The following is a 25,208-nucleotide window of genomic DNA, read 5'->3' as shown; positions in this document are numbered from 1 at the left end:
GCTATTTTATTGCTGTGTGCACGTTCTGCGACCTACCGCACTGTTTGCTGTAACAATATTGAAATGTTGACCTATCGAAAAAACAAATGAAGATAGTTTAAAAAAAAATAGAGAAACCAATAGCTGTGTTTTAGTAATAAATACAATTAAGAAAAAAATGCAGAAAATAAAAGGAACACATTAAAATGGAATCTCAAAAAAGCGTTATAGAAAGCCGGAATTCACTCTGAATTTTATTTGGCCAAAAAGAACATAAAAATCAATTGCACTCGTCGTTTACAGTTCTGTTTTACTTGTTACTAATAGGCATTGTTATAGTTTTTATCAGTTCACTTAATGTATTCGTTATACTGATTTTAAACATGAAAGTGCGCTGCTTTTCATCTGACCGACATGGCCTACGAGGGGACTGGACACGTAGGACTGGAGGGGACATGACTGTTGCCTGCAGCAGACAGCTTTCATAAGCACAGTGCTTAGAGGCACTAACCTGGTAGGAACAGTAGCAGAGCAGTCGTCGGAGAGCACCAGCATTGCTACCACACTTGAGTCTGCCATTTTTAAAGCACTATTCATATTTTAAACAATACAGATACAGAAGAGCAAATTCAAGTTCCCCGGCAGGCCAGTACTACAAAATACAACTTTACAATCCTTTAATGTCCCAACACGTGTCCCCGATGGCTTCCCTCTTTCTGGTCGAGCTATCTCCCAACTTAAGCCGCTTCTGTCCCCAGGTCGGATAACTGAATCTGCATCTCCACCAAGCAGTCTCTCCCACGTTCCCCTCCACCCTCCTCCGCCACCCTTTGACTCTTTGGACATGCTTGGTACATACCGGTTTGGCTAGTGTCCATTGACAAGAAGGTGTGAATGCATCAACTCAGTCTCTGTGTGAAGAGATGAATGTGGGGCTTTCCTTCATGCACGTTGTGGTTCTCTCTGCAGGAAGAGGTGATATCCAGCCTCAGCTGGACAGTGCAATGCAAGATGTCAACGATAAATACCTGCTGCTGGAGGAAACCGAGAAGCAGGCGGTGAGGAAGGCCCTCATCGAGGAACGCGGGCGCTTCTGCACTTTCATCACTATGTTGCGGCCTGTCATAGTAAGTTTGTTTTTGTTTTTTTTCTCTTCAGACTTGTTATCCTTTTGGGGGTTGTGTGAACAGGTTGCTGTGGTAAAAAGAGTTATCTATATTTGTATTGTTATTTTAATTTTAAAAGCCAATTTTACAAATGTAGGTTAATGCAATGAACGCCAGCACCATGCCTTACATTTAACACACATTTTCAATCTCCACCTTACTTTTACAAAACAAACCTTAAGTACGTATTACATTGCATTATAACACACACATATATATACAAACTCAATCCATACTACCCCTGAACACTACTCATCTATAAATCCAAAAATAGCTTTACTTCCTCTTAAGAGTACCCATCCCCAGACCCTTACAATTCCTTACTACCCTTTAACACTAGCCTTCCCCTGAACCCTACAAACCTTAGTATCCCTCAAAAATATCCATCCCTGAACCCCAAACACTCCTCACTTCCACTTAGCACTATTCTTCCCTGGACCATTTAAACCTCTGCCTACCACAGCAATTACCCATACCCGAAACCTAAAAAGTATTACCACTAACCATCTTTGAACCCTAAAAAACATTCACTACCCCTAAACACTGCCATGCCTGAACCCTCAAAACTCCTTACCATCCCTATATACTGCCCATCCAGGAACCCTAAAAACCCTTTACTATCCCCATACACTGCCAATCCTAGCCCCTAAATCCTGAACTATCTCTGTACACTACCCATCCCTGGATCGTAAGAACTCCTTACTACCCCTATACAATCACAGCTCCGAATGCATTGTAATTGTAATCCTTTTGAATTGTAATGTGCTGTGCCTCACCCTGTTGTAGTGGTAAATGTGTTGTTATAACTTAATTCTAGTGGTTGTGCGTTATTGTGGATATGTTGTAATGGTCACCAACGAATCTTACTTTAAAAAGATGCATACGCTTTTTATTGCTGTTGGTAATCTTATTTTAATTTTTCAGAGTCAACCGAGAAACATATTTTTGATTTAAAGTAGGTTGAATGGCCCAGGGAATCCGATTCAATGCACAGTAACTCTTTTCTAAAGGCCTCTACAATAATTGGTAAGAGGCAGGTTGAGCAATGTACAGTTTGTACCAGCTGTCAACACCTATCACTTTGCATATGTCTACATTGAAAAACAGGAACAACACGGTCACTGTGATGGGAAGAAGTGCATCCCGTTTCAATGAGGCGTTTAAAATTGCAAGGCCTGCTTCTGACGTTTCTCAGAGAATAGGCTTTCAGACCATGTCACAAGCCACTGACAAGTTGCACAGTGTTAGCCTGGTGCTTTGCAAGTGTGCTGGGGTGGTCCTCTGTTGGTTTCATGGGTTTTGGGTTGGAGACCTTCCTTCGCTTATCACTTAAGCAAAGACTTGTTATTTGAAGGGGAGCAGTTTCTGAGGTGTTTAGTGTTTGCAGTTTGTTCTTAAGCAATGGAATGATCCTACCAATGACTAACCCTTCAGTATTAGATCTGACAAGGTAGGGTAGACTTCTGCTCATCAATTCCTCATCGTGGGAGCGGCAGCAAGGATGTCTAGTTGCTTTTCTGGGTCACCTCCCAGACACGGACCTTGAGCTAATGGTTGTCAATAAGTGTCAGAAAAGGCATCAGATGTGAGGAATTTACGTGAATATAGAGCTTTGAGGAACTCCACTGTGGATTATTTTCAAAGAGAGCTGGCATTTATTTGTTGTGTGTGGGTTACCCAACTTTGATTTCCACCAAAGCCGTTCTAAACCCCGGCTTTCTATTCGGGTGTGCCAGCCTTTTGTTTTACCTCATTTGCTCCCTTATATTTAGTTTCAGCTTTGACTCTGCTTTTCTTAAACTGGGTCACTACCTGTAAGGTTATTGTTATTTCCAGTGGAAGCTATCCAGAAGCTCACTTGGATGGGTGTTGACTGCACCATGGTGTTTATTGGCATCTAGGCGATCTGGAAAGCACCTGAGGACATTTTCTTTGGATAGGCCTGTATTTCTGCACCCCAGGTTGTTGGCTGGCTATGGGTTAAATTTGAAGCCTTTGATTGGCTTTAGGGTCTGCCATCTCAAAATCATATTGTAAAACAGAGGGTGTTGCCAGCTGTGCTTATATTCATCCATAATTCATCCACCTTGAACATACATTCATAGGCCGGTATATTTAGTGAATTTTCTATCGATTCACTGCCAAACATGGGAAATCATCTAAGATGATTGAATTGTAGTATGTAAATTATTGCATTGTTAGTTCCCACTTTAAGTTTGATGACTGTGTATTCAAAAAGTCATGGTGTTTACTAACAAAATATGTGTAACGTCCCATTTTCTCGGCAGCATGGTACCCCAACCTCTGTGTCCTAGAGACCTTTGTGGTTGACAGTATAACTGTGAGAGAACGGTCTTTTGTTGAGCACTGTAGGTTAGTATCATGATCTTTTATCACTTGGGTGTTGGTTGCAGTTTTAACTGCTTGCCATTTGTAGATCAGTGGTATATGTATGCTCTGCTCTTTTTACAGTTTTATTTGCACTTGCTTATTCTTAGAGGTGTTTGACGTACTAGTGCTCCATTTCGTGTTTGCATGTAATGTGTATGATCTATCCATTAGGTTTCCTGTTGCTTTCAGAACTCTGTTTCAAGGTGGTTGTTTAGTAATATTTGGCTGAGTCATTACTCCCCTTTCGTTGCCATATCCTTGAAGGCCTGTTATAGCCAGGAGTTTATAGGCCTAGTCTTGACGGTTGTGTGTCATCAAGTAGCGCAATTATTGACATCGTTGGGGTCTAGTTATCACTGAACCTTAATCTAAGGTAATTGAAAGTGGATTCTGGAATCCTGTCATGCATGTAAAGTATCCTATTCATTCCAGTCTTTGTACTCTTGTGGTTAAACACTGATTGATGTGTACTGATCCAAAGTGCCTGAGAAGACGTGAACAAGCCAAGCATATTGCCTGATGAGGATATGAAAACAGCATTGCTAGGTACAGCAAGAATGATAACTTCTCTTGTCCTGTGCCAAATATATCTGGAGCGGTGCTCTGGACGTCAGCATTAAGTTGATAATTGTGTATAAAACACAAAAACAATGACAGCATTTACTCTTGCAGCCTTTAGGCACATAAATGCATGTGTGCTTTTCCCTCCGAGCCCATATGTAACTTTTCCCTGAAATTCCCTAAAATTATGGTTCAATAGCACATAATGGGGGAATCAAGTTTAGTTCAAATTCTCTCATTATGCACCACATTCTACACAACCAACAGCTGAGACACTAGCACCATAAAATGCAAATGGATAGTCTTGCATAAATAGTTTCCTACTTTCTTATGAAGACTTAGACATTGTTTAGTGGTGTACCTAAAACTACAGAAAGAATTGTGTTTAAAGACAACCGCCAGGTCAGCGATGTTCCCAAAGAAAAGAGCATTGCCTATTCACATGGAGGTCACAGCCCTCATCGGCTGTGCAGGGCATAGTGCTTGTTGTGGACTGGCATCTGTTATATGTGCACTAAGAACATATCTTTTTATCATTACGTGTGCATGTCAATTTCTACAAACGCCTCAATGAATTGTTTCTAATCTGCAAAATATACATCATAAAGGGTAGTCCATCGGGATATTTGTTTAGTATTTAGTTTCTGTTTTCATGGACTACTATTAATCAACAAAGGACTTTAGTTGTGCTTGCATGTTAACATCTAAAAAGTTATGGTCCTGTTGGGCTTTACCTTTCAGCTAGTGTGTCCAGGAGTGTGTTCCTTCGTTGCAGATGGACTCTGGTTTTGGAAAGGTTTTCCACTAAAAGGACTGTCCTAAAAACTCCAGGTTGAGACGTGGGCCGGGGAAGACCGTTCTCGTGCATGTTCTTCGTTATCAGTCTTACGAGAGTTCACAACTAGTGCTAGAACTAAAACTCATAAAATAAAGAAGTAGATATGTTGCCACTGCATTTTTTTTCAGATAAGTGTATGAAAGACTGACAGATCACTTTTATCTGCTCTTCATGTCTACAACAGTCATCTTGTTATATGTCAATATTGTCATATTGGTTTTAACAACCGCTAGAAATACCAGAATAGACATTTTTTAATATATATATCCACCCAGAGTACTAGGGCAAGGTACTAGGAGCATTGGCCAACAAACGTTTTTTCACATCTAGAAGATGAAACTCGCACAAAAAACCTGTTAGCAGTTTGAAACGCCACATCCCGATTGCCACTAACAGGATAGTGGATTTTCCATAGTTGTTTAAAGTTATGGCGTTACAAAGGAGGTGGCCATGACATATGTGAACTTGTAGGTTTTCGGTATTCACAAACATTTTGCAAGTAAAAATTATTCACTGTAAAGGTGGTCCTATTGCCTTTCCCTGGTGGGAAGGATAAAGCCCCATATTTAATGAGGTGCAAAAGCAGGGAGTTTTCTTCACTAGGAAACATATTTGCTCTCTGGAAAACATAAATGCGCAAATGCACAGGGGAACTTATGGGAGATAGAGCTCCATAAAATGTACAACTATGAGGAGCAGGAGTGCTCTTGGGATTCTTTGTGAATCCTTACAACATTTCTGAAATCTTCTCCAAGCCTAGAGAGTAGATTTCAGACCTTTATAAGCAGGGCTTCATGGATCGATTCTTGGATCTCACGGGCTGTGATGAAACCCAACAGGACAGATTTACGCATCCACCAACAGGCAGCCACCAAATCCCTTACAGCTGCTACATTAGACTAAGGGCCTGATTTAGAGTTTGTCGGATGGGGTTAATCTGTCACAAACGTGACGGATATGCCGTCGGTCATATTATGATTTCATTATAGCCTATGGAGATCGTAATACGGCAGATGGGAAATCCATCATGTTTGTGACAGAATAACCAGTCCGCCAAACTCTAAATCTGGCCCTAAAACTCCTGCTGCTGCAGGAGCATGTACAAACTGAAGCATATATGTGCAGCGGGATTTCTGCAACACATGCACAGGGCCAAACACTGAAGGACCTCCGAATGGATCAATCCCATTGCAAGCATTGTACAAGTGTAAATATTCATGCTGTATAATTTATACAGTGACTCCCAAACATGCTGAACTGTAGGTCAGCACTTCTCACAGTAGGGACATTGACTGCTTGACCTGTCACTTCGACTACTGAATGATGGCTGTAAAATAGGCCACATGCGTGGGAGCCTGTATATAAAATTGCCAGATTCTAAGGGCATATTGTTAAATATTCATAATTTGAGCCTCTTTGAAGAATCCTGAACAGTGTCATATAGATTATAATAATAATAAAATAAACCTGTGCTCACCCCTTTTAGTAGCTTGGCACAGAGCAGTCAGGCATAACTCAGAGGCAATATGTAAATTATTTATGTAGCATTTATACAGCACTTCAAACAGTAATAAACTGAAAACACAACACAAAGAAAATCCAACAATAAATTGGAAAAATAGAGTAAATTTTAATAAATAAATCAGTACCAAAACGACGAAAATCTGTAGAATCAGAGATGTAAGTTTAAAGATTTTAGTGAAAATAGCAATAAAAAACACAAAGAGCCTGTTAGAAATGGGGTTTCTGGTTACATGTAGTAAAAGGGGAGTTCTGGGCCCGGCAAGTACATTTAGATGCCAGGTCCCTGTGGCAGAAAACTGTGCACACAGGCCCTGTGCTAGCAGGCCTGAGACAGGTTTGACAGGCTACTTCAGTGGGTGGCGCAAGCAGCGCCGCAGGCCCACGAGTAGCACTTAATTTACAGGCCCTGGATATAGGGATACCACTTTACAAGGGACTTATAGTTAAATTAAATATGGCAATTAGGTATAAGCCAATCATACCAGTTTTGTAAGGGATAGCACATGCGCTTTAGCACTGGTTAGCAGTGAAAGTGCTCAGAGTCAAAACGTCAGCCAACAAAGGTCAGAAAAAGAAGGAGGCAAAAGGCAAAAAGTCTGGGTAATTACCCTCTAAAAGGTCCAGGTCCAACATGACCCCCTACCAGCCTAAAGCCAGGGGAGAACAATCAATACCTTGATGGACTTCCCTGCTTAGGGCGATAGGACCATGACCCTGGCCCCCAACTGCAGGGGCATGATCCCATTCTACGCCAATCTGAACCCAGTTGAATTCCTCTGTCTATGCTCCCAAGACAATCTAAGCTAACCCATGGAGGCGTCCTAGTTGTCTGTGGCCAGAGCCAGGTCCCAGGCCAGCTCGGGGCCTCTGGTCTCTGAAACCTCTTAGAGTGGGGGCGGGAGCCCCAGGTACATAGCACCCTCTCTCCACTCTTTCCCACCAGTTTAGGAGTTACCCCCTGCCACTGGTCTTCTAGCCTAGGGACTGGTCCCATAGCCTGAATAGGGTCCAGGGAAGATTCTCTACTTCTGCCCCTCCTTCTAGGGTTCCGCCTCCGAGGAGGAGTGGCACCCCTAGAATCCAGAACTGCCAGGACGCTGTTTAGTCATCCTGGTCAGCTCACCCACCAGTTCAGAGGAGCCTCCCTGTAACTGGTCTCCCAACCCAGGGTCCTTCCCCTCTGGCTGAGCTGGGATCAGGAATGAGCCTTTCCTCCTCCTGTCCCTCCTTCTAGAGTTCCGTACCCTCCCATCAGGAGTGATACCCCCAGAAGTAATGGTAGAGAGACTGGGGACAGCCTTCTCCACCTCCAGGTCAAGCGAGCTACCCCCCGCCTGGTTCTCCAACCTAGGGACGGTACCCTTGGGCTGGCCATGAGTTAGGGGAGCGTCCTCCCTCAAACCCTCTCATTCAGGAACTGAATCCCTGGGGACTGCATCAGTAGGCGTGCTGGTTACAGCAGCCTCTTCTCCCAGATCTATGGGGTTGCCCCGGACCTGGTTTTCCAACCTAGGGACGGTACCCCTGGGCTGGATAGGAGTTAGAAGAGTGCCCTCCCGCAAACCCTTTCCCTCAGGAACTGAAACCCTGGGAACCGCATTGTGGGGATGCTGGCTACAGCAGTCTCTACTCCCAGATCTGGGGGTTGCCCTTGATCTGGTCTCCCAACCTAGGGACCGGTACCCTTGGGCTGGACAGGAGTTAGGGGAGTGCCCTCCCTCAAACCCTTAAAAGGAAGCGTCCGCACCCCCTTTTGCGTGCTGGTACTGCTGATCTCCAGAGTTGGAGCAACCCTGTTTCCAGGTGTCCCCCCCCCCTTCTCCTTCAGACTCTAGGGGATCCCTTTTAGAGGATCGGCCTTGGGTAACGACGACCTCTCCCCTTGGGGCCCTCCGGGGTGCCTTTTAAGACCTGCGGAGGAGGACAGGTCCCTGTGGATCCTGCACCCTCCCCGCTCAGAACGTTGTTGGGGTCTGTTAAATTCTCGCCTTGGTGCACCGATAAGGAGCCCTCTAAGACATACATAAGAGGATAGGTCCTTCGCGATCCTACTCCCTCCCCACTGACAACATACTCCCTCCCCACTGACAACATACTCCCTCCCCACTGAGAACTTGGCCTTGTCTGCCCAGAACCACCCCCACCCCTTCCTGGGGTGAACCTATGATGGCCCTTGATGTCTGACCAGTTCCCCTGGCACTAAGCCAGAGGTCAGCCTCCTTTGCAAGCTCCCTGGGGTCAGACAGGTGTTGGCGTAGCTCTGACAAACAGCAACGGAACATGTGCTCCCTTAGAATGAGATTTAACAGCCCTTCATAAGGGGTTGCTCTGCTACCCTCCACCAATCCTTTTAGTGCTTTGCAGCAAGTCCCCATGAAATCCTCCCAAGACTGGTGAAACCGCTTCTTGCTGCCTCTGAACCGCAACCTGTAGTCTTCAGGGGTGAGACCATACATTTCTATCAGGGCCTTTCTGATGTGGGGATACCCCTGCCTGTCACTCCCTTCTGGGGCCAGTAGGGCATCCGTTTCCACCTCAGGAAAATAGCTCTCTAGGACAGTTCCCCAATCTTTCTCAGGAATCCTGAGCGCAACTAGAGCTTCCTCATACTCCCTCAGCCACTGATGTATGTTGTCCCCCTCCTTGAACCCAGGTATTAGGTCTGTGGGTAGGTAAGGATTGTGATCAACACTACAATTTATGCTGCCACCACTGGACTCCACCTGCAGTACTGGTGAGTCCAGATTTGTCAGACTGCGCTCTAGAGCGAGTCTTTCCCTGGCAAAGGCTCTTTGAGGCTCTCCATCCTCTCCTGGACTAAGGCTTTTTCCACCTCAGCCTGTCTCTCTTCTACAGCCAGACTGGCTAGCTGTAGCCTCAGGTCCCTCTCTTCCCGCCTATCTCTGAGCTCCTCAGGTGACAGGGAATGGGAGGTGGTGCTGCTGCTAGGCAAGGACCCAGTAAAGGACTCCCTATCTATGGGGTCCTCTTTCTCTACTGGCGTCCCTGGCCAGTCATCTTCTCCCTCAGTGTCTAACTCTTCAGGGTCACTGTCCCCCTGGAGCGTGGACTCGGGACCCCCATCCTCAGAGTCCTCACTACTCTCATGAGTCTCTCTAGGGTCTCCTTCAGAACCATCCCCACCTTGGGCCTCTTTTTGTGCTATAAAGTCTGCCTCTTTAAAATTGAACAGGGCTCTTGTGAGAGTCATTATATCGGATTTACCCTCTAACAGGTATATCTCTCTCCCTGCAGAATCCCTTCAACTCTTCTAGATTATACAGCAACAAATAATCCATGTCAAAGGTAGAATCCATTTTGTTAAGAGCACAATACTGGCATAAACAACAAGAGTCCAAAGTGCAATTATACAACACAGGAATAAAAATGACTAGCTTGAGAGAACAGGAGAATAATTTTAAAAAATAGAATTAAAACATGTAATGCAATTTGCGATGCAAAAATGAGTTACAAAGGTACTGTGCAAGCGCAAGTCCTATCCTCACTGCTGAAAACCAATGTTGGAAATGGGGTTTGTGGTTTTCTAGGGTATGCACCTCAGCCAGACAGAGCCTACCCACTCTAGTCAGGGCAAGGGAGTTACACGTCCAAGATAATCCCTGCTCACCCCCTTGGTAGCTTGGCACGAGCAGTCAGGCTTATCCTATAGGCAATGTGTAAAGCGTTTGCACAACACACACAACACATGTGATGCAATATCCCCACCACAAAGGAAACACAACACCAAATTATATGAAAATATGCTGTATTATACACAACGCAATTATTAGACCAAACATCACATATTAGTACTGTCCTGCCACCTTAGCAGTTGTCAGAACGTTACACATTAGTCACTCTGCAAACTAGCAGTAGTCACATATAACACACAGGTTACTCAGTATTCTGCAACATAAGCAGTGGTCAGGAAACCCATTATTACACCACGACACTTGTCATAAGAATATCATAAAACACCCATAGTAGGAGCATTAGAAAACATATGGCAACTCATAAGAAAACATATCAGCAAATCATGTCCATAAAAAGAACATCTCACACACATGTAAAAGCATCATCAAACAGGCAGGCAATATATATCAATCAGCAAAGTCTTTAGAAAGAACTTAGATTATAATTATGGTCCTTTAAAAGTACCTGGGTTGATAAAGGCAACTCAGGTACTCCAGTGCCTATAGAACAAAAAATGGTGAAAAATGGGGCCCCCGGCGCTCCTCTGCGCAATCGGGGGCCTCCCTTATCCTTTGGACTAGAAGAGGGCGGCACGCACCTTCTCTCTTTCCTGGATGGGCCCCTCCAGGGACCTGTGATCACTAGGGGCCCGGGCCTCAACCGGCCCTCACGAAGGGGGCCAACGTCCTCAAGATAAGGTGGGAGGAGAGGGGCACCACGCACCCCCTCTGACTTTTCAACAGGGCCCTCCAGGGGCCTGTGGTTTCCTAGGGTCTCCCCAGGCCGGTTCTAGCCCTCCGTTGGTGGGGGGGGGGGTACCACAACAAACCAAGACCGGACCTCACCAGGGCATCCGGGAGGTCGAGGGAGCAGGGGGAGCCTCCGGTGAGGCTTTCCTTCCCCCCCTGCCTGACAAAAGTCCTTTGGGAATGGGCCTGGTGGGGCAAGGGAACCTCCGATGTGGTTTTCTCTCTGCCTACCGGCTCTCCCAATGCTCGGCGGCCTGCCCGACTGTCGAGAAAGAGGCTGGCACCAAAGTCTGTGCCTGCCAGTGCCCCGGGGACGCTCCACGGAGCGCGCTTCTCCCTGGGGGCACGACAGGAGCACTCATGCTCCAAGTTTGTTGATAGAGGATGCTTCGAGTGCCCCAGGGGCACAGAGAGGAGCGCACGCCGGCTCCTCTCTTCTCCTAAAAGTGCCCTGGGGCTGAAACACAGCACGCTCCGATGCACTTCAGGAATTCACGGGGCCCGGCTGCGGCGATTTCTTTTTACCACGAGGATAAATAAACGCGGTCCGCAGCACAAAGCACCAGCAAGGGGGAAATCCCTTAAGGAGCACTTAGCGTTTCAGCACGGTGAAGCACCCCTCGTGCTTCAGGGTGGAATGCAGGGGTCAGGGGCCACAGCACCCTGCCCCTGGGGAGCAACGTTTGCAGGAAAAGGCCCAAAGGAGGAGGGCCCAACAACAAGCCAGCACAAGGAGTCTGTAGCAAGTGGCAAGTCCTCTTCAGTGACCAAGTAGGTCACAGGTCAGCACAGCAGCAGTCCTCCATGGCAGTTCCTGGTGAGTTATTCCAGCAGTCTGTGTCCAGTTACAGGTAAATTCGAAGAGTCTCCAAATTGTGGGGAAAATTCCCCTGTACTTATACTCAGTCCTTACAATGTTTTGCAATGGTAGGGAGGAACCGTTACAACTGGTTCTGGGAGTGCCCCCTCTCTCACCACAGGCTCCAAACATCAGTGGGGGGTTAACGACCCTATTGTGCGAGGCCAGGGCACAGCCTTTACAAATGTAGGTGTGCCCCGCCTCTCCTTTCTCTCAGCCCAGGAAGACTATTTCAGTATACAGATGCACCTTTGTGACACCTCCACCCTCCCTGTGTACAGGCTGTCTGAAAAGTATGCACAAAGCCCCAACTGTCACTCTGCCCAGACGTGGATTGGAGTCAAGCTGCAAAACACCAGAGTCATAAGCACAGATAAATGACCACTTTATATAAGTGGCATTTCTGTAATAGTAATAAAAAATACACCTACACCAGTAAGCAGCATTTATTATCACCATCACAACCATACCAAACACGCCTACACTACCCCTCATAAATCAGACAATACCCCTAACATATAAGGCAGGGCATTTATAATGCAATCCTATGAGAAGGCAGCACTCACAGCAGTGTGACACCAAGTTAGGCTGTTTGTCACTACCAGGACAGGCCATGCAACCTGGCACATGTCCTGCCTTCTACATACATGGCACCCTGCCCATAGGGCTAGCTAGGGCGTACCTTAGGAGTGACTTACATATAGTAATAGGGGAGTTCTGGGCCTGGCAAGTGAATTTAGATGCCAGGTCCCTGTGGCAGAAAACTGCGCACACAGGCCCTGCACTAGCAGGCCTGAGACAGGTTTGAAAGTCTACTTCAGTGGGTAGTGCAAGCATCGCTGCAGGCCCACTAGTAGTATTTAATTTACAGGCCTTGGGTATAGCGATACCACTGTACAAGGGACTTATGGGTAAGTTAAATATGCCAATTAGGCATAAGCCAATCATACCAACTTTAGATGGGAGGGCACCTGCACTTTAGCACTGGTCAGCAGTGATAAAGTGCTCAGAGTCCTAGAGCCAACAGCGAGAGGTCATAAGAACCAGGAGGCTGGAGGCAAAAAGACTGGGGATGACCCTGCGTAAGGGAAAAAGTCGAACAGAGCCAGAAATTGTTTTTGGGTCACACAGGACCGGGACTAAGTCACACATTCAGGCCAACTGCGATGGACCGCGGGTCGGCTGCAGGGTCCCACGTAGGCCTGCTGAACAAAGTACCTTGACATGCAGAGCATTGTGAAGATCTGCTTCGAAAATCCTGGTTGCAAAAAGGTGCGGAGGCCCATGTGGAGGTTGCGCACACGGCAAAGCGAGGTCCAGGCGAGGAGGTGAGTTATGCAGCGCCGGTTCCCGGGAGCTACAAGGCAATATCTTTGCATGGAAATGTATCGGCTCTGATGAGCTGTGAAGGCGATGCGAAGTCTTGGTGTCGGGAAAGTCTGTGCCGCTGAGGCAATGTATCAGGTCTGAGAGCGATGCGTCGAGCGACAGAGGTGATGCGCTAGTTCTGCGGGAGATGTGCTGTGGAGGTGATGCTTCGGTTCTTATTTTAGAAATGTGTCTTATGCCACTGTGATGCTTACATTAGCACCTACATGTTTTAGTTGTATTACACTTTATTAAGGTTGTCTCAGTCTCAGTATTCTTTTTCCTGTGCTCCTCCATCCTAACATCTTGTCTTCTTTCCCTATGTATGTGTCTTTTCTTTCTTTATTTTCACCCACACAAAATCCTGTTCTAAGAGCTGTGTCTCCCATTTCGTATCTGTGGTACATTATTCTCACTTTATTTTTTAATTTAGATTACAATGGATTGCTATTGTGCTATGTTTGTTAAAATGTATTATGACACTTTGGTACTTTACTTCTTCTATGGTGATGGAGCATTGCTATGCTCATGTTCTACCTATATATGTATATTTATTTTAAATAACGCTTTCTAAACTAAAACATCATAAAATACTCTCTCAGACCTACATTTTAATGAAGGCACTTGCGATATGAATTAAATCTGGAGACATTCCTTTTCTCTAAACAGTGATTTTTCTCTTTTATTGTAAACTTGATATTGATGAGATGTTTTGATATATGATATATCATATGATAAAATTTCCAATAAATATTCAGTTAATTGTATAACACCACCTATGGGTGAGATGCTATAGTTAATGAGCACTCTCCTCATTTTTATGAGTCATTTCTGGCACTAGCCTTGTGCAAACCCTGGAGGCATTCAGAAGAATGACAATTTAGGATATATCAAAATGTTGTGTTTACATAATACTGTACATGGGTGTACAAAACAGCTGAAATATCAAAATTTGTCAAATCTAACCTGCCTTAGTAACACAAATCGGTTTCCAGCGACATCAGAGTTTTAAGGGTGTGGCGTTTGGAAAGTATGCACTGTATTTGGGTCCTTGGTTAGTTTATACGCAGTACATATATTTGTTGAACTTAACATATAGACGTGCGCAGTTCATTTTTTTAACAGTGCTTTTAGCAGATCTGTTTGTATTAGATGGAGCAGGTATAAATATGTTCCATTCCCACACTTCCCAGTGGACTTGCATCATAATTGGAATTGGGCAAGCAAATATCTGCACTGCTATATGACTTGAAGAGCCTAAATATAAAGAATCTGATTGGTTCTCTCTTGTAAATATGTCATAACCCGTGGCAGGCCTAGTCTCTAACAGTATGCGGTACCTCTGGGAGGTGACAGTGTGGACCTTTGGTGCTGCAGTAGTGGTGTACTTGTGGCTGCCGTGGGAACCTAATGGTGTTCCAGCAGGCTGCTACCAGTCTCTCTTTGAATTCCACCATCCCTCGAAAACTCCTGCTGTATTTGTTTGCCCTCAACCAGAATGTGAAGCATAAGTGTTGGCTGACACAACGCTAGGAAAGTGAAGGAATGAAAGTGCCATGACGTGGATATGCAGAGAATGGATCGTTGTCAGTGTGAGAAGCAGGTTGGGCATCAGACGGTCGCTATTATGGTGTGAAAAGCCGGTTGTCGCTGTAGCTTCATGTTGGTGTTTAATGCGGACAGTCGCTGCTGACGTGGACTGTTGTGGCTGACGTGAAGTGCAGGGGTTGCTGGAGGTTCACATTGGCAGGTGTCACTGATGGCCGTTGTTAGCCTCAAAGAGTGTGTTCATGCTCCAAAGGAGTAAAAACTTCTGGATTTTCACCTGGAGTTTAAGAGGAGTATATTCTGATGCCAGCCAGTGTCTGGGACCTGGAAACACCTCTTGGGATTAGTACTCACTCCAGCAGAGACCAGCACCAGGGCCCAGACAGGTCCATTTGGTGCTGGTCAGCTGGGCAGTTGCAGAGAAGAGTCTGGGTGCTTTTTGAGTCCACCCTTTGAGTCACTCCTGGGGAGCCTGGGTTCAAGGCAAGCAGATCTAGACTTCCTTCTTTAGACAGCAGGGCAGTAATTCTTCTGAAATTACCACAGGTCCAGGACTGATTTCTTGTGAGTTTCTGAGGACACATTTTTTATACCCATTCTCAGCCTGTGGGTGGGGGATGCCTGTTTTTATAACTTTCCCCCTTCTCTGGGTTTGGCTCCAACCTATCTAGTGTAACAAAGGGCAGACAGGCAGGCCTAGATGGTGAGCTGCATTTGTTAGTCGCAGGGCAGGCAGCTCTTTGAAATTCATTAAAGGGGTGGGCATAGCACTGAGGGTATCCTTTGATGCTCAGGAAAAGCACAACCCCCAAACACATCTTTCTCAGGAGAGGAGCACCCTGTCTTATGCCCAAGCCCCTTATGACCCCATGTCTGGAAGTAATACACAGCCCACTACAGGAGAAACATTTGCAGTCATGTGATTACAATTCAAATAAGTAGACAAAACATTTTATCTGTTCCCAAAATGAAGTTATCACTTAAGTATAATAAGGTAACCCAGTGTTAGTCTATGGGAGAGATAGCCTTACAACAGTGCTAAACAACTTTGAGTTTTTCACTGTCAGAAAATTTAAAACGTACATACACGTCCTACATATTAAGTATTGTGCACCCTGCTCCAGTAGTGATTGGGCCTATCTTATAATTATTAAAAAGGAATGTGTACACTGGACAAAATTGCTATTTAAAACTGCACTTCAGGCTGCAGAAGCAGGCCTGATACATGTCGTAAAGTGCTACTTTAGTAGGTGGCACAATGGTGCTGCTGCCCACTAGTAGCATTTAATTTACAGACTGGGACCATGTAGTACTATTTATTAAGGGCTTACAAGTAAATGTAATGTGGCAATCAGATTTAGGCCGAATATATGGTCTTGTTCTTTTTGTACTGCATTGGTCCACTGATGTAATTAGGTGGGTAAATTTAGAGCATTCTGGAAACCCTATATGTGCTCCATAGTTTTTTTTAATAAGGTTATACTTTAACAATTACATTTTGCTCTGTATGTTGGAAGTGTGATGAAATATACTGTTTAGTTACCGGTTACAAATAAACCTTTTCTCACCACAGGACTGAATAATGGTGTTGAATTCCCCATAGGTTTATGCGACTGGAAGTGCTGCTGTTTAGGAAACAAGTGAAGAGGTCTCCTTGAATAATATTTGAATGCCGTATAAAATGTTGAATTTGTGCATGATGGATATTTTGTAGCTACTTTATGCTTGCCAGAGAAGAGTGGACTTCCTATAGAGAGCTTTGTTTTGCGTGTATTGCCAATACAGTAAATCCTAACCATACAGATGGATAATTGAAAAGCAAACATTGTGTACGATCATAAATGTAAATGAAAACTTCTCTTAGTTATTCAGATCACCTCCTTTTCTCAGGAAGAAGAAATAGCAATGCTGGGGGAAGTAACACATCTTCAGACCATATCGGAGGACCTGAAGACCCTCACCATGGATCCTCACAAATTGCCCTCTGCAAGCGAACAGGTCAGTCTAGTTAACGGTGTTCCCTTCTACTACACCCAGCTACACTACTACAGAGTAGCACCATTCCAACCACTTAACCCAAAATAACTTGCATAGCTTAATCTATCCCCAGTGGACTACTAAGAGTAGGAACCAGTCATGATGTAGTTACCAAGGGATTACTTCATATATGTGTGTCTTGTCCATTATTTCCCACCTCAAGATTCTTAGATGGCAAGAGATACCAAATAGCTATAGTCTGCTTCTGTGGTTGCCGTTTGGCCCCAAACACAAAAGAGATGTATTAAACAGCACAATGATTCAGCTATGGAAATCTGGAGACTTCAGGCTGCTCTTCAATGCATGTGTCAATTAAACCGTCTTCACAGAACTTCCAGTAACCGGTCTACAAAACACATACAGCATGTGCCGGGATGAAGGTTTACAGTGGAGCTGTGCCACAATATGGTTATTGACTGACCTAGTAGTTTTAAAAAGAGTTCACCCATGGGTCTGTTTTAATTTTGGATATGGATTTATTAAATCCTATTACAATGAGCTCCATTCCTAATGTGTGAAATGAGTAAGCTACACGTATGAATGAATACATGCAGCAGTGTCAACTAACCAAGAAGGTGATGTGGATAATTCTGCACTTATATACAGTTTAATAAGTTGTTTACCCTCTACAAAGTGCATATTTTTAGAGGTTCAATTTTACCAAAACTAGTGATCCACAACTACACCAGGATTTAAAAAATAGTACCTTGAGTTTTAAATGTTTTTAATGTAGATATGAATATGCTTAGTCAATGCATGTTTATAAAGTCTCCTAACCCAGTACTGCCTAGCAGCTTGAAGTGACTTGAAACTGGTCACACCACTGTGTGGATTTAATTTCCAGCGAACTGGAGATAAAAACAAATACAACACTCGCCAGGAATAGAAAACTAATACATAACTTAATTTGCCTACAAATTTAACTAAACACACTATTTATTGACCGAAAGGTTTTGTTGGAAACCAATTGGCATACATTTACATATTTTAATTGTCACAAGAACGTTTGGCCAGGCATGGGATTCCCACCACAAAGGGTTTTGGATGAACTTTGTTCCACCCTCTTGCAGACTTACTGTGCGCATTGCTGACCCAGGCCTGGATGTGCTTCACTGTCGGTACTCACAGTTGCATGGGCGATGGTGGCAAATATGTGCTGTACACAACTTTGTTTACTGGTAGACAGTCAGTGTCTTTCTTGCTCAAATACTGAAATAAAAAGTGCCCTCCCCGTGCACTCTCTAATTAGTGAATTGAGCATAATGTTGCTCTCTTTATGTCTGAGTGTTTTTTCTTACTGCTTAATAAGACAAAGGAATGTGTGGCCATCCACGCCTTGGCAGCATGTTTTTTTTATTCACTTCTTCAGCTGCCCTTTAAAAATCAATGTAAGCTGAATCTCTTGTTTAATGACTGCATCATGCTGCTAAATGAATCCTCATAAGTGAAATATAGTGTCAGTGGTGCCATGAAGTCATGTGGTAACCTTGCATTTTTCTATTACACACTCCACTGAACATGGCCTTGATTTACTTGTAGTCACTCCTCATGCTGTGCGTAGTAATGAGCAGAACACATGGCACATTTGTAATCTCATGCGATGTTCCTTGAGCGATTCTAAGGGCCATCGAGCATTGTATTGTTGCGGCAGCTGTTTCATGCTACCGGGCCAGCGGTAATCTGAGGGGAGCTCATCTTGTGCCTGCCACGTCACTCCCTTCAGATGGCAACGCTTCATTTCTGAGGCCAGTATTAGCAATCAGGAGTATTTCACCAGAAAATAGACATTTGCCCACAAGGAACTGATGTAGTGTCCAAAGATTGAAAGGTTCCACGCTTATGAAGTTATTATTAAATTAATGTTGTTGTCTTCAGTTTAAAGCTACAGGAGGTGGGCACGGACACGCGTGCATGATCTTAAAAAGACCAACCTGGGACAGCATAATCAAAGTATTCTGCTGCAAAACCCGAAAACAAATGTTCACATTTGCATTTTCTGATTAATGGAAGTATAGTTTTAGGACACACACAGCTCACGTTGACCTTTAGGATATTTCTCCCAATTTATAATTTTGCAGTTTAATGTGAAATGTCCCAGTGATCTGCTGGAAACTTATCATGAATTTCATCGCGGGGCTTTCAAATAATTTACTTGAGGTAGTTCCTACATTTTCAGTTTGCGCTCACCAGTGACATTCAGTATCTGCTTAATAGTGGACAGTGAATGTATACTGGACTCAAAATGACTAAACAAATGAAAACACGCATATAGAACGGCTAGAAGAATAAAGTCACAGATGGCGAGAAAGAGCTCAAGAGACCTTTGCTGCCTCAGAGTCAAACACTCAAATGTGAACAGTTACATTCTTGTTGTCAGAAGTGGGGACAAGTACACCCCATTTTATAATGCTGCACGTGTGTTTGTGTGTAACATTGTGAATTTGTACTATCTTGGTAGAGTTACAGATGTTCCATAACCTGCTCACAGCAGAACAAAGGTTCATGCCAAGGAAAGCAGAAACCCCTTTTTCAGGCTTGTGAGAAAAAAAATCAAATGAACCCAGTCACTGCATAGTTGATGAAGGCTTATCTGCTTTTCATGTGGTCTTAACATATAAAACTTTCAGTCTTTATTTTGCAGGGTGCCTTCCTGTATTATTAACACAATATGGTTAATATTATGGGTGAGATGTACTACAGGATGTTGATTGCAAACCCTGTAATTTGCTAAATCACTGGGTTTGCAACTTCAAAATCCCTGTTTGTTATGTACAAAACCCATTTTATGTATTGGAAACATTTCCTGGCTCATAAAATTGGTTTTGCGACCCATGGCTATGCTTTTACAAGCAATTTAAAAATCTACCTCTTTCCCAAAATAGAGTAAAGTCGGTTGCCTCCTGGTATTCTTCATCGCTGGGAAGCCCAGTTTCGGGTAGCCATGCGCTTTATAAATCTGGCAATGTTATATATACTGAATTGCAATTTGAAATGGGTGTTGCTTCTAGATTACTATTTGATATGCTGTATGTCAGTGATTTGCGACCACAGTTCTGGTCCCAAACCATTGATCAGTGACAGACTCCTCAAAGGAGATGGTAATTGATTGGATAAGGGAAACCTGATTGGCAGCCTCAAGGGGAGTGGGGTGTGCAGTGGGTTCAGGGACCACTGCCTGCTCCACTTGAGGTTTTCAGACTTTTTTTAAGCAGAACATGATCCTTAAAAGAAATAATGCTGCTTTTAAAAACACGCATTCCATTTGGAAATGCAAACACTGGATGATGGTCTGCTGTTCTTTGCAGGCCTTCCTCCTTGTGTTTGAAGCCAGTCACAGGGGTTCACAAATTGCACCTGCCTCATTCGTTAGGCAGGTTGTTCTACAATTTCCGGAAAATTTTGAATTTGCAAACTATCTTGATAGTATATAGGCTGGTTCGCAAAATGTCTGTTCGAAAAATCTGTTCGAAAAACTCTGTACACAATTTGCATCCACGTTTTACAAACAGACTATTTGTATAACTGGCCCTAGTTGTGTATGCTTGCTAGACAGATTGCTTGTGTTTGAAGTAAGTCTTAAGTAAGGTTTTGTGTCTAACCAGTTCATTGATGTTTTACTATTAGGTAATCCTTGATCTGAAAGGTTCAGATTATAGCTGGTCATATCAAACTCCTCCGTCCTCCCCTAGTACCACCATGTCTAGAAAGTCCAGTGTCTGCAGGTATGGATATTTTATAACTTTACAAATGTTCTTACTTTCACAAATAAGCATAAAAGAAGTTTCTTAGGTGTTCTTGGGATTCTTAAATTGTGATTTCATTTTAGTTTCTGATAAGTTCAGCTGTCTATTTCCATGTACCAGTTATACCCATCATCCAATCAGGGGCACAGTATATCATGAATGGCTACACACTGTGTCATAGACTTTATGGTATAGCATCCTCGTTAAGATCGTTTCACATGCATGGAAGAATGGTGCCACTGCGTGCACAACTGTGTGTGACAGACATTCAGAATGCAATCCGGACCTATTGGCATTTGCCAGTGCTTGTTTTATCATTTCACATGCGGACCTGTATAGTGAATCATCTCATTGGCCTCTAGTTTTTACATCTGGGTGGGGAATCTTAGCACCAAAGGTTCGTAAAGATCAAGTTTTTTGTGACATAACTGCTTCTTAACGCTCACACAATACCAGACAAGAACTGTATTTCCGTCATAACTGGACACAACGGGACATATAGCAAAATTGACGAGACCAGTTGCATTTTTTTTTTGCTTGTGTAATAAAGACTGGATCAAACAGTTTGCTCTGAACTAACCTTTTTCATCACAATAAAACAAAGTAAACTTTTGGTCAGCACTTACATAATAAGACTTGAAGAACAACATGATGGGGGCCGTGGGCTGCTGTGGATCCCGAGTGGTGTGGTTGGTTCTAACATTGTTTTTTTTTTTCTCTTTTGAAATTCATAAATCTAATAAACATCTTAAAAACAGGAAATGGAGAAAGTTAGTGTTCTCCAACTTTCAAGAGTGAACAATGGAACTGAAGTGTAAGGCAAAACATATTACTTCTATTTTTTGTTGCACACGTGACAGAAAAATGTACACAAACGAATTGCTCTATGTTTAAAGGTAGTTCAAGTACTATTGTTAAACCCTCTCCTACACATATAAACTGATTTATAAACCGCTTAAAGGGCAAAAAAGGTATGGCTCTGGGATGACCTAGCCGCACTCCCTGAAGTCCCAAGTATGTTTTGAAATTTAAGAGCCTGGTGCTCAACTGATAGTGACACCAAGCCACCCGAACAGTGTCAGGAAATGCAGGGAATCCCTACAAACAAGATTAATAATGAAAACTACCCAGGAGAACATAAAATGTAGTTACAAATGTCCTTGGATCAATCGAATATCATTTAATACAGACATATTGGAAGTGTGCAGGTCAAACAGAATAGCAGTGCAGTCAAAGTTCCTTTATTTCAAATGAAGCTTAAGCAGCCGGTACGTTTCGTCATAGACGACTTTCTCAAGGCTGCAAAATGGAACATCAAAATACCAAATCATTACTAAGGCACATAAAAGATATTTACAAAACGAGTAATAAAGACTAGCACCCCAAAGTGCACTGTCATGCACAGTGAACGACTGGAGAACCATTGTTACCATCATCTAATCCGTGCTATAGGAGACCCGAGAACCAAAATGTGCAATGGAATCAGAGGACCCATCACCAATTCAAGAAGTATGGACGGTCAGGTATAAGCAAGGAAAGCAAGATGAGGCGCTTCCACTTTAGTTCTGTTCACGTTGTGAAATTGAAAAACAGACATATTTGTGGACATACAGACTTTATGAACAATGACTGATTTTACTGTCCGATTAATTAGGCAAATTTTGACAAACCTTTTCTCTGACATTTTACCATGCCTCATCTTGGTATAGCAGGATAGTGCAGGTGTAGCGCACGTGTGTGATCGTGTGAAAAAGAGTGTGCAATGGGAGTTGAAAGGCCCAGTGGAGACAGGCTGCTGAGGTGGGAGAAATAGGAAAAAAAACAAGCATTTGCAATGCAACGGGTGCGAGGTTTGCTCGTGTTAGAGCTGATAGCGTTGTAAACTCCTAACCTAACTTTTAACTGGTAATGAAACCTGTCGGCAAAAGTGCATTTATGTACTAACCGGAAAAAGTGCAATTAACTGTGTAACAGGGTCGATATTATGTAAAGCGCTCGACTTCTGCCAAGCGAGATCGCGCTGGGAAAATAGAGAAAAAGTAGTCCACGAGCCGGACGGAAAACAGCGAGCCTCGCATGTTTTCTGTACTTGGTCGATGCGCTTGAGGAGGGCTATCCACTGGAAAAGGCATGACGTATGCATGCCTTCCACTAATGAAATCAAGCAGATTCTAACAGGCAAGCCCACGAACCAATGACAGACACTGACGGGCTCCGAGCCCTTTTTAATAACTAAAGCGTCTCGCTTAGCGAAACGTGGACGGGGCTCCGAGCCCTTTTTAATAACTAAAGTGTCTCGCTTAGCGAAACGCATGCGACGCAGGCTCGACCCTAAAAATAGCTGGGGTAATCTTTGTGGCAGTGGTGTGGCTAAGCCTGTTAAAGAAACCGCTGTAATGCTCTCAGTCTTGGTGGGCTAAAGCATGTAAATTCCAGGCATGATAAATTGCGTATCAGTGGTTGCCATACTAGTTGGAATCTCGCTTTCGTGTGGGACAGTGTGAGAGCTGTTCCACGGCCATCACTTGTAATCCATTGTGGTACAGTCAGAGGGGGTTGTTTGTTTCCAGGCCAGGGCAATTAACTGCCTGGCTGCGTAGAGCATGTAGCTGATAAGCGACCATTCCGCGTTTGTCACAGCTTCAATAAAGGTGGGCGCAGGCCCAGAATCACAATGTGATAGGCAGTGAGGGGGTACCCCACCACCTTTTTTGTGGCTTAGGATTTCCTTCCAGAATCTCGCGATCAGAGAAGATGACCACGAAATGTGACAAAAGTCACCTTGGTCTGTGCCTCACCACCAACAAAGGGAAGGCGTCCCTGGGTAGATTGTTGCCAGACGAGAGGGGGTGTAATACCACAGGTACATTCGTTTGCAGGCTGTTTCCCTGAGGTAAAGGCTACCGTATGTTTTAGGGATAGCTAGCCACGAGGTCTCCCATTGTTTAGGGAAGCTCCCCTCATGGACCGTCGATGTCCACACTGTTTGGGATGGATGCGTCTCAAGAGGAATAGAACGCTGGAGCACTCTATAGGTGTTGGATATGAGCCCCTTGGAATCGTCGTAGGCACAGACCAGCATCTCAAACAGGGCAAATGGCTGCAGGGTAGTGTGTTGGGTCTAGCACCCAATGTCTCAGTTGGAGGTATTGTAATCGAGCCCCCTCATGGAGGTGATGTTCTTCCCTACATTGCGCAAATGACTCAATTGCAGGCCCCATAAAAAAGTCCTGCATAATCCTACAGTCTTTGTCCCTCCAGTCACAGAATGACTTAATAGGCAGGGCAGGAGTAAAGTCTGAGTTACGACCTATTAGGGTGTTAAGAGGAGGGGAAAGAATTAAGGCCCCGTTTTACAGCCAATTTATCCCATATATCTAGGACTAGCTTAATCGGCGTGGCGTGGCAAGATAAGCACTTTGCCATGGTGGGCACGGTTAGAAAGCAACGCTAAATTCCATAAGGGGCTGCACGCTACTGCTTAATCCATATGAAACCAGTGACATTTGCTTTCGCATGCCACCCAGGTGGATATTTACAGAAGACGGTCCACATAGGAGCAGTCTAAGAGATTGGGGCACACCAGTACCCCTGAGTCGCGGGGCTGCATCAGTAGCGACGCTGAGACTTTAGGATTTTTCCCGTTACAGATAAAAGTGCAGAGGTCCCACTGTAGGCAGCAAATGTCCTTGTGGGGTTGGAAGTAGGCAAAGTTTCAAACAAAAATATATATATATATATAAAAACCCTCAGTAAAATATTCATCTTGATCGCATTGCTCCGTCCTAGCCAAGAGATATAGAGGGACTGCCACCGACAGAAGTCTTCTAAAATTCCCTTCCAAAGTGAGGACCAGTTGGAAAGGGTGGAGGTAAGGTTAAGGCCCAGGTAACAGATCATATTGAGTGCCCAATGAAAGGGTGAAGGCTCTGTAGATAGGGCAGTTTATGCTTTGGAATTGTAAAGTTAACTATATTTGATGTAGGCATTTTTACTTTAAAGCCAGAGACATTAGTGCACACATTCAAACCTTGTACTACTACAGGGAGAGAGATAGCTGGTTGGGTGAGGAGTAGGTCGTCCGCAAGCAGATTAACTTTGTTTCCTTCCACTGAAAGGAATGCCCACAATGTCTTTTGTGCAGCGCAGAGTAATGACAAATGGCTGCACACTCAGAGCAAATGAAAGGGGTGCCAAAGGACAGCCTTGTCTGGTGCCCGTAACAATGTGAATAGGTGCCGTGCTACGGCCATTTACCCGGACTGTAGCCGCCGGAGCAGTGTAGGGCGCCATGAGCCTAGAAAGCACGTTTGCGCCTAACCCAACCTTAATCAAAACTGATTGGAGAAAAGACCAGTTAAACCCTATCAAAGGCTTTCTCTGTGTCCAATGACAAGAGAGCAGCTGGTAGCGGTGGGCCTTTTCCACAAGGTGGGCAGCCATCCCGACACTGTCCGCCTCTTGTCTGTTGCGGATGAATCCTGCTTGGTCGGGAAGTGAGGCTGGCAAGAAAGCGCTCCAGCCGAGGGGCAAGGACTTTACAACAAAGTTTCGCGTCTGTGTCGGCTTTTGATTACTTTTAAAGGATTAAACTTGAACATTGTTTCTATCGGGATGTAAACGGATTATCCCCATTTTAGTATTTAACTCACTTTGTTGTACTTGGACTGTTGAACATTAATTCCAAAACGGTAGATGGCAGTCGCGGAGCAGTAAACAAGAGAAAATTGAAGCGTGCCCAGAAGTAAGTGC

General features: G+C 44.2%; 1 protein-coding gene across 6 annotated transcripts in view; it reads left to right on the top strand.

Annotated features, from left to right (window-relative positions):
- MTSS1 (MTSS I-BAR domain containing 1) overlaps window positions 1–25,208 on the top strand; it is a 451,322-nt gene that overhangs the window by 373,999 nt on the left and 52,115 nt on the right. For all 6 annotated transcript variants that reach the window (XM_069220729.1, XM_069220724.1, XM_069220725.1 and 3 more), the window contains exons 7-9: window positions 949–1,106; window positions 16,567–16,674; window positions 20,338–20,435. In XM_069220729.1, the coding sequence (XP_069076830.1) occupies window positions 949–1,106; window positions 16,567–16,674; window positions 20,338–20,435 (364 nt within the window). The remainder of the gene's footprint in view (window positions 1–948; window positions 1,107–16,566; window positions 16,675–20,337; window positions 20,436–25,208) is intronic.

This window comes from Pleurodeles waltl, chromosome 2_2, assembly GCF_031143425.1.
Source record: "Pleurodeles waltl isolate 20211129_DDA chromosome 2_2, aPleWal1.hap1.20221129, whole genome shotgun sequence".
NCBI classification, from domain to species: domain Eukaryota; kingdom Metazoa; phylum Chordata; class Amphibia; order Caudata; family Salamandridae; genus Pleurodeles; species Pleurodeles waltl.
The sequence above is the reverse complement of the archived record's forward strand: the minus strand, read 5'-3'. Positions and strand labels throughout refer to the sequence as shown.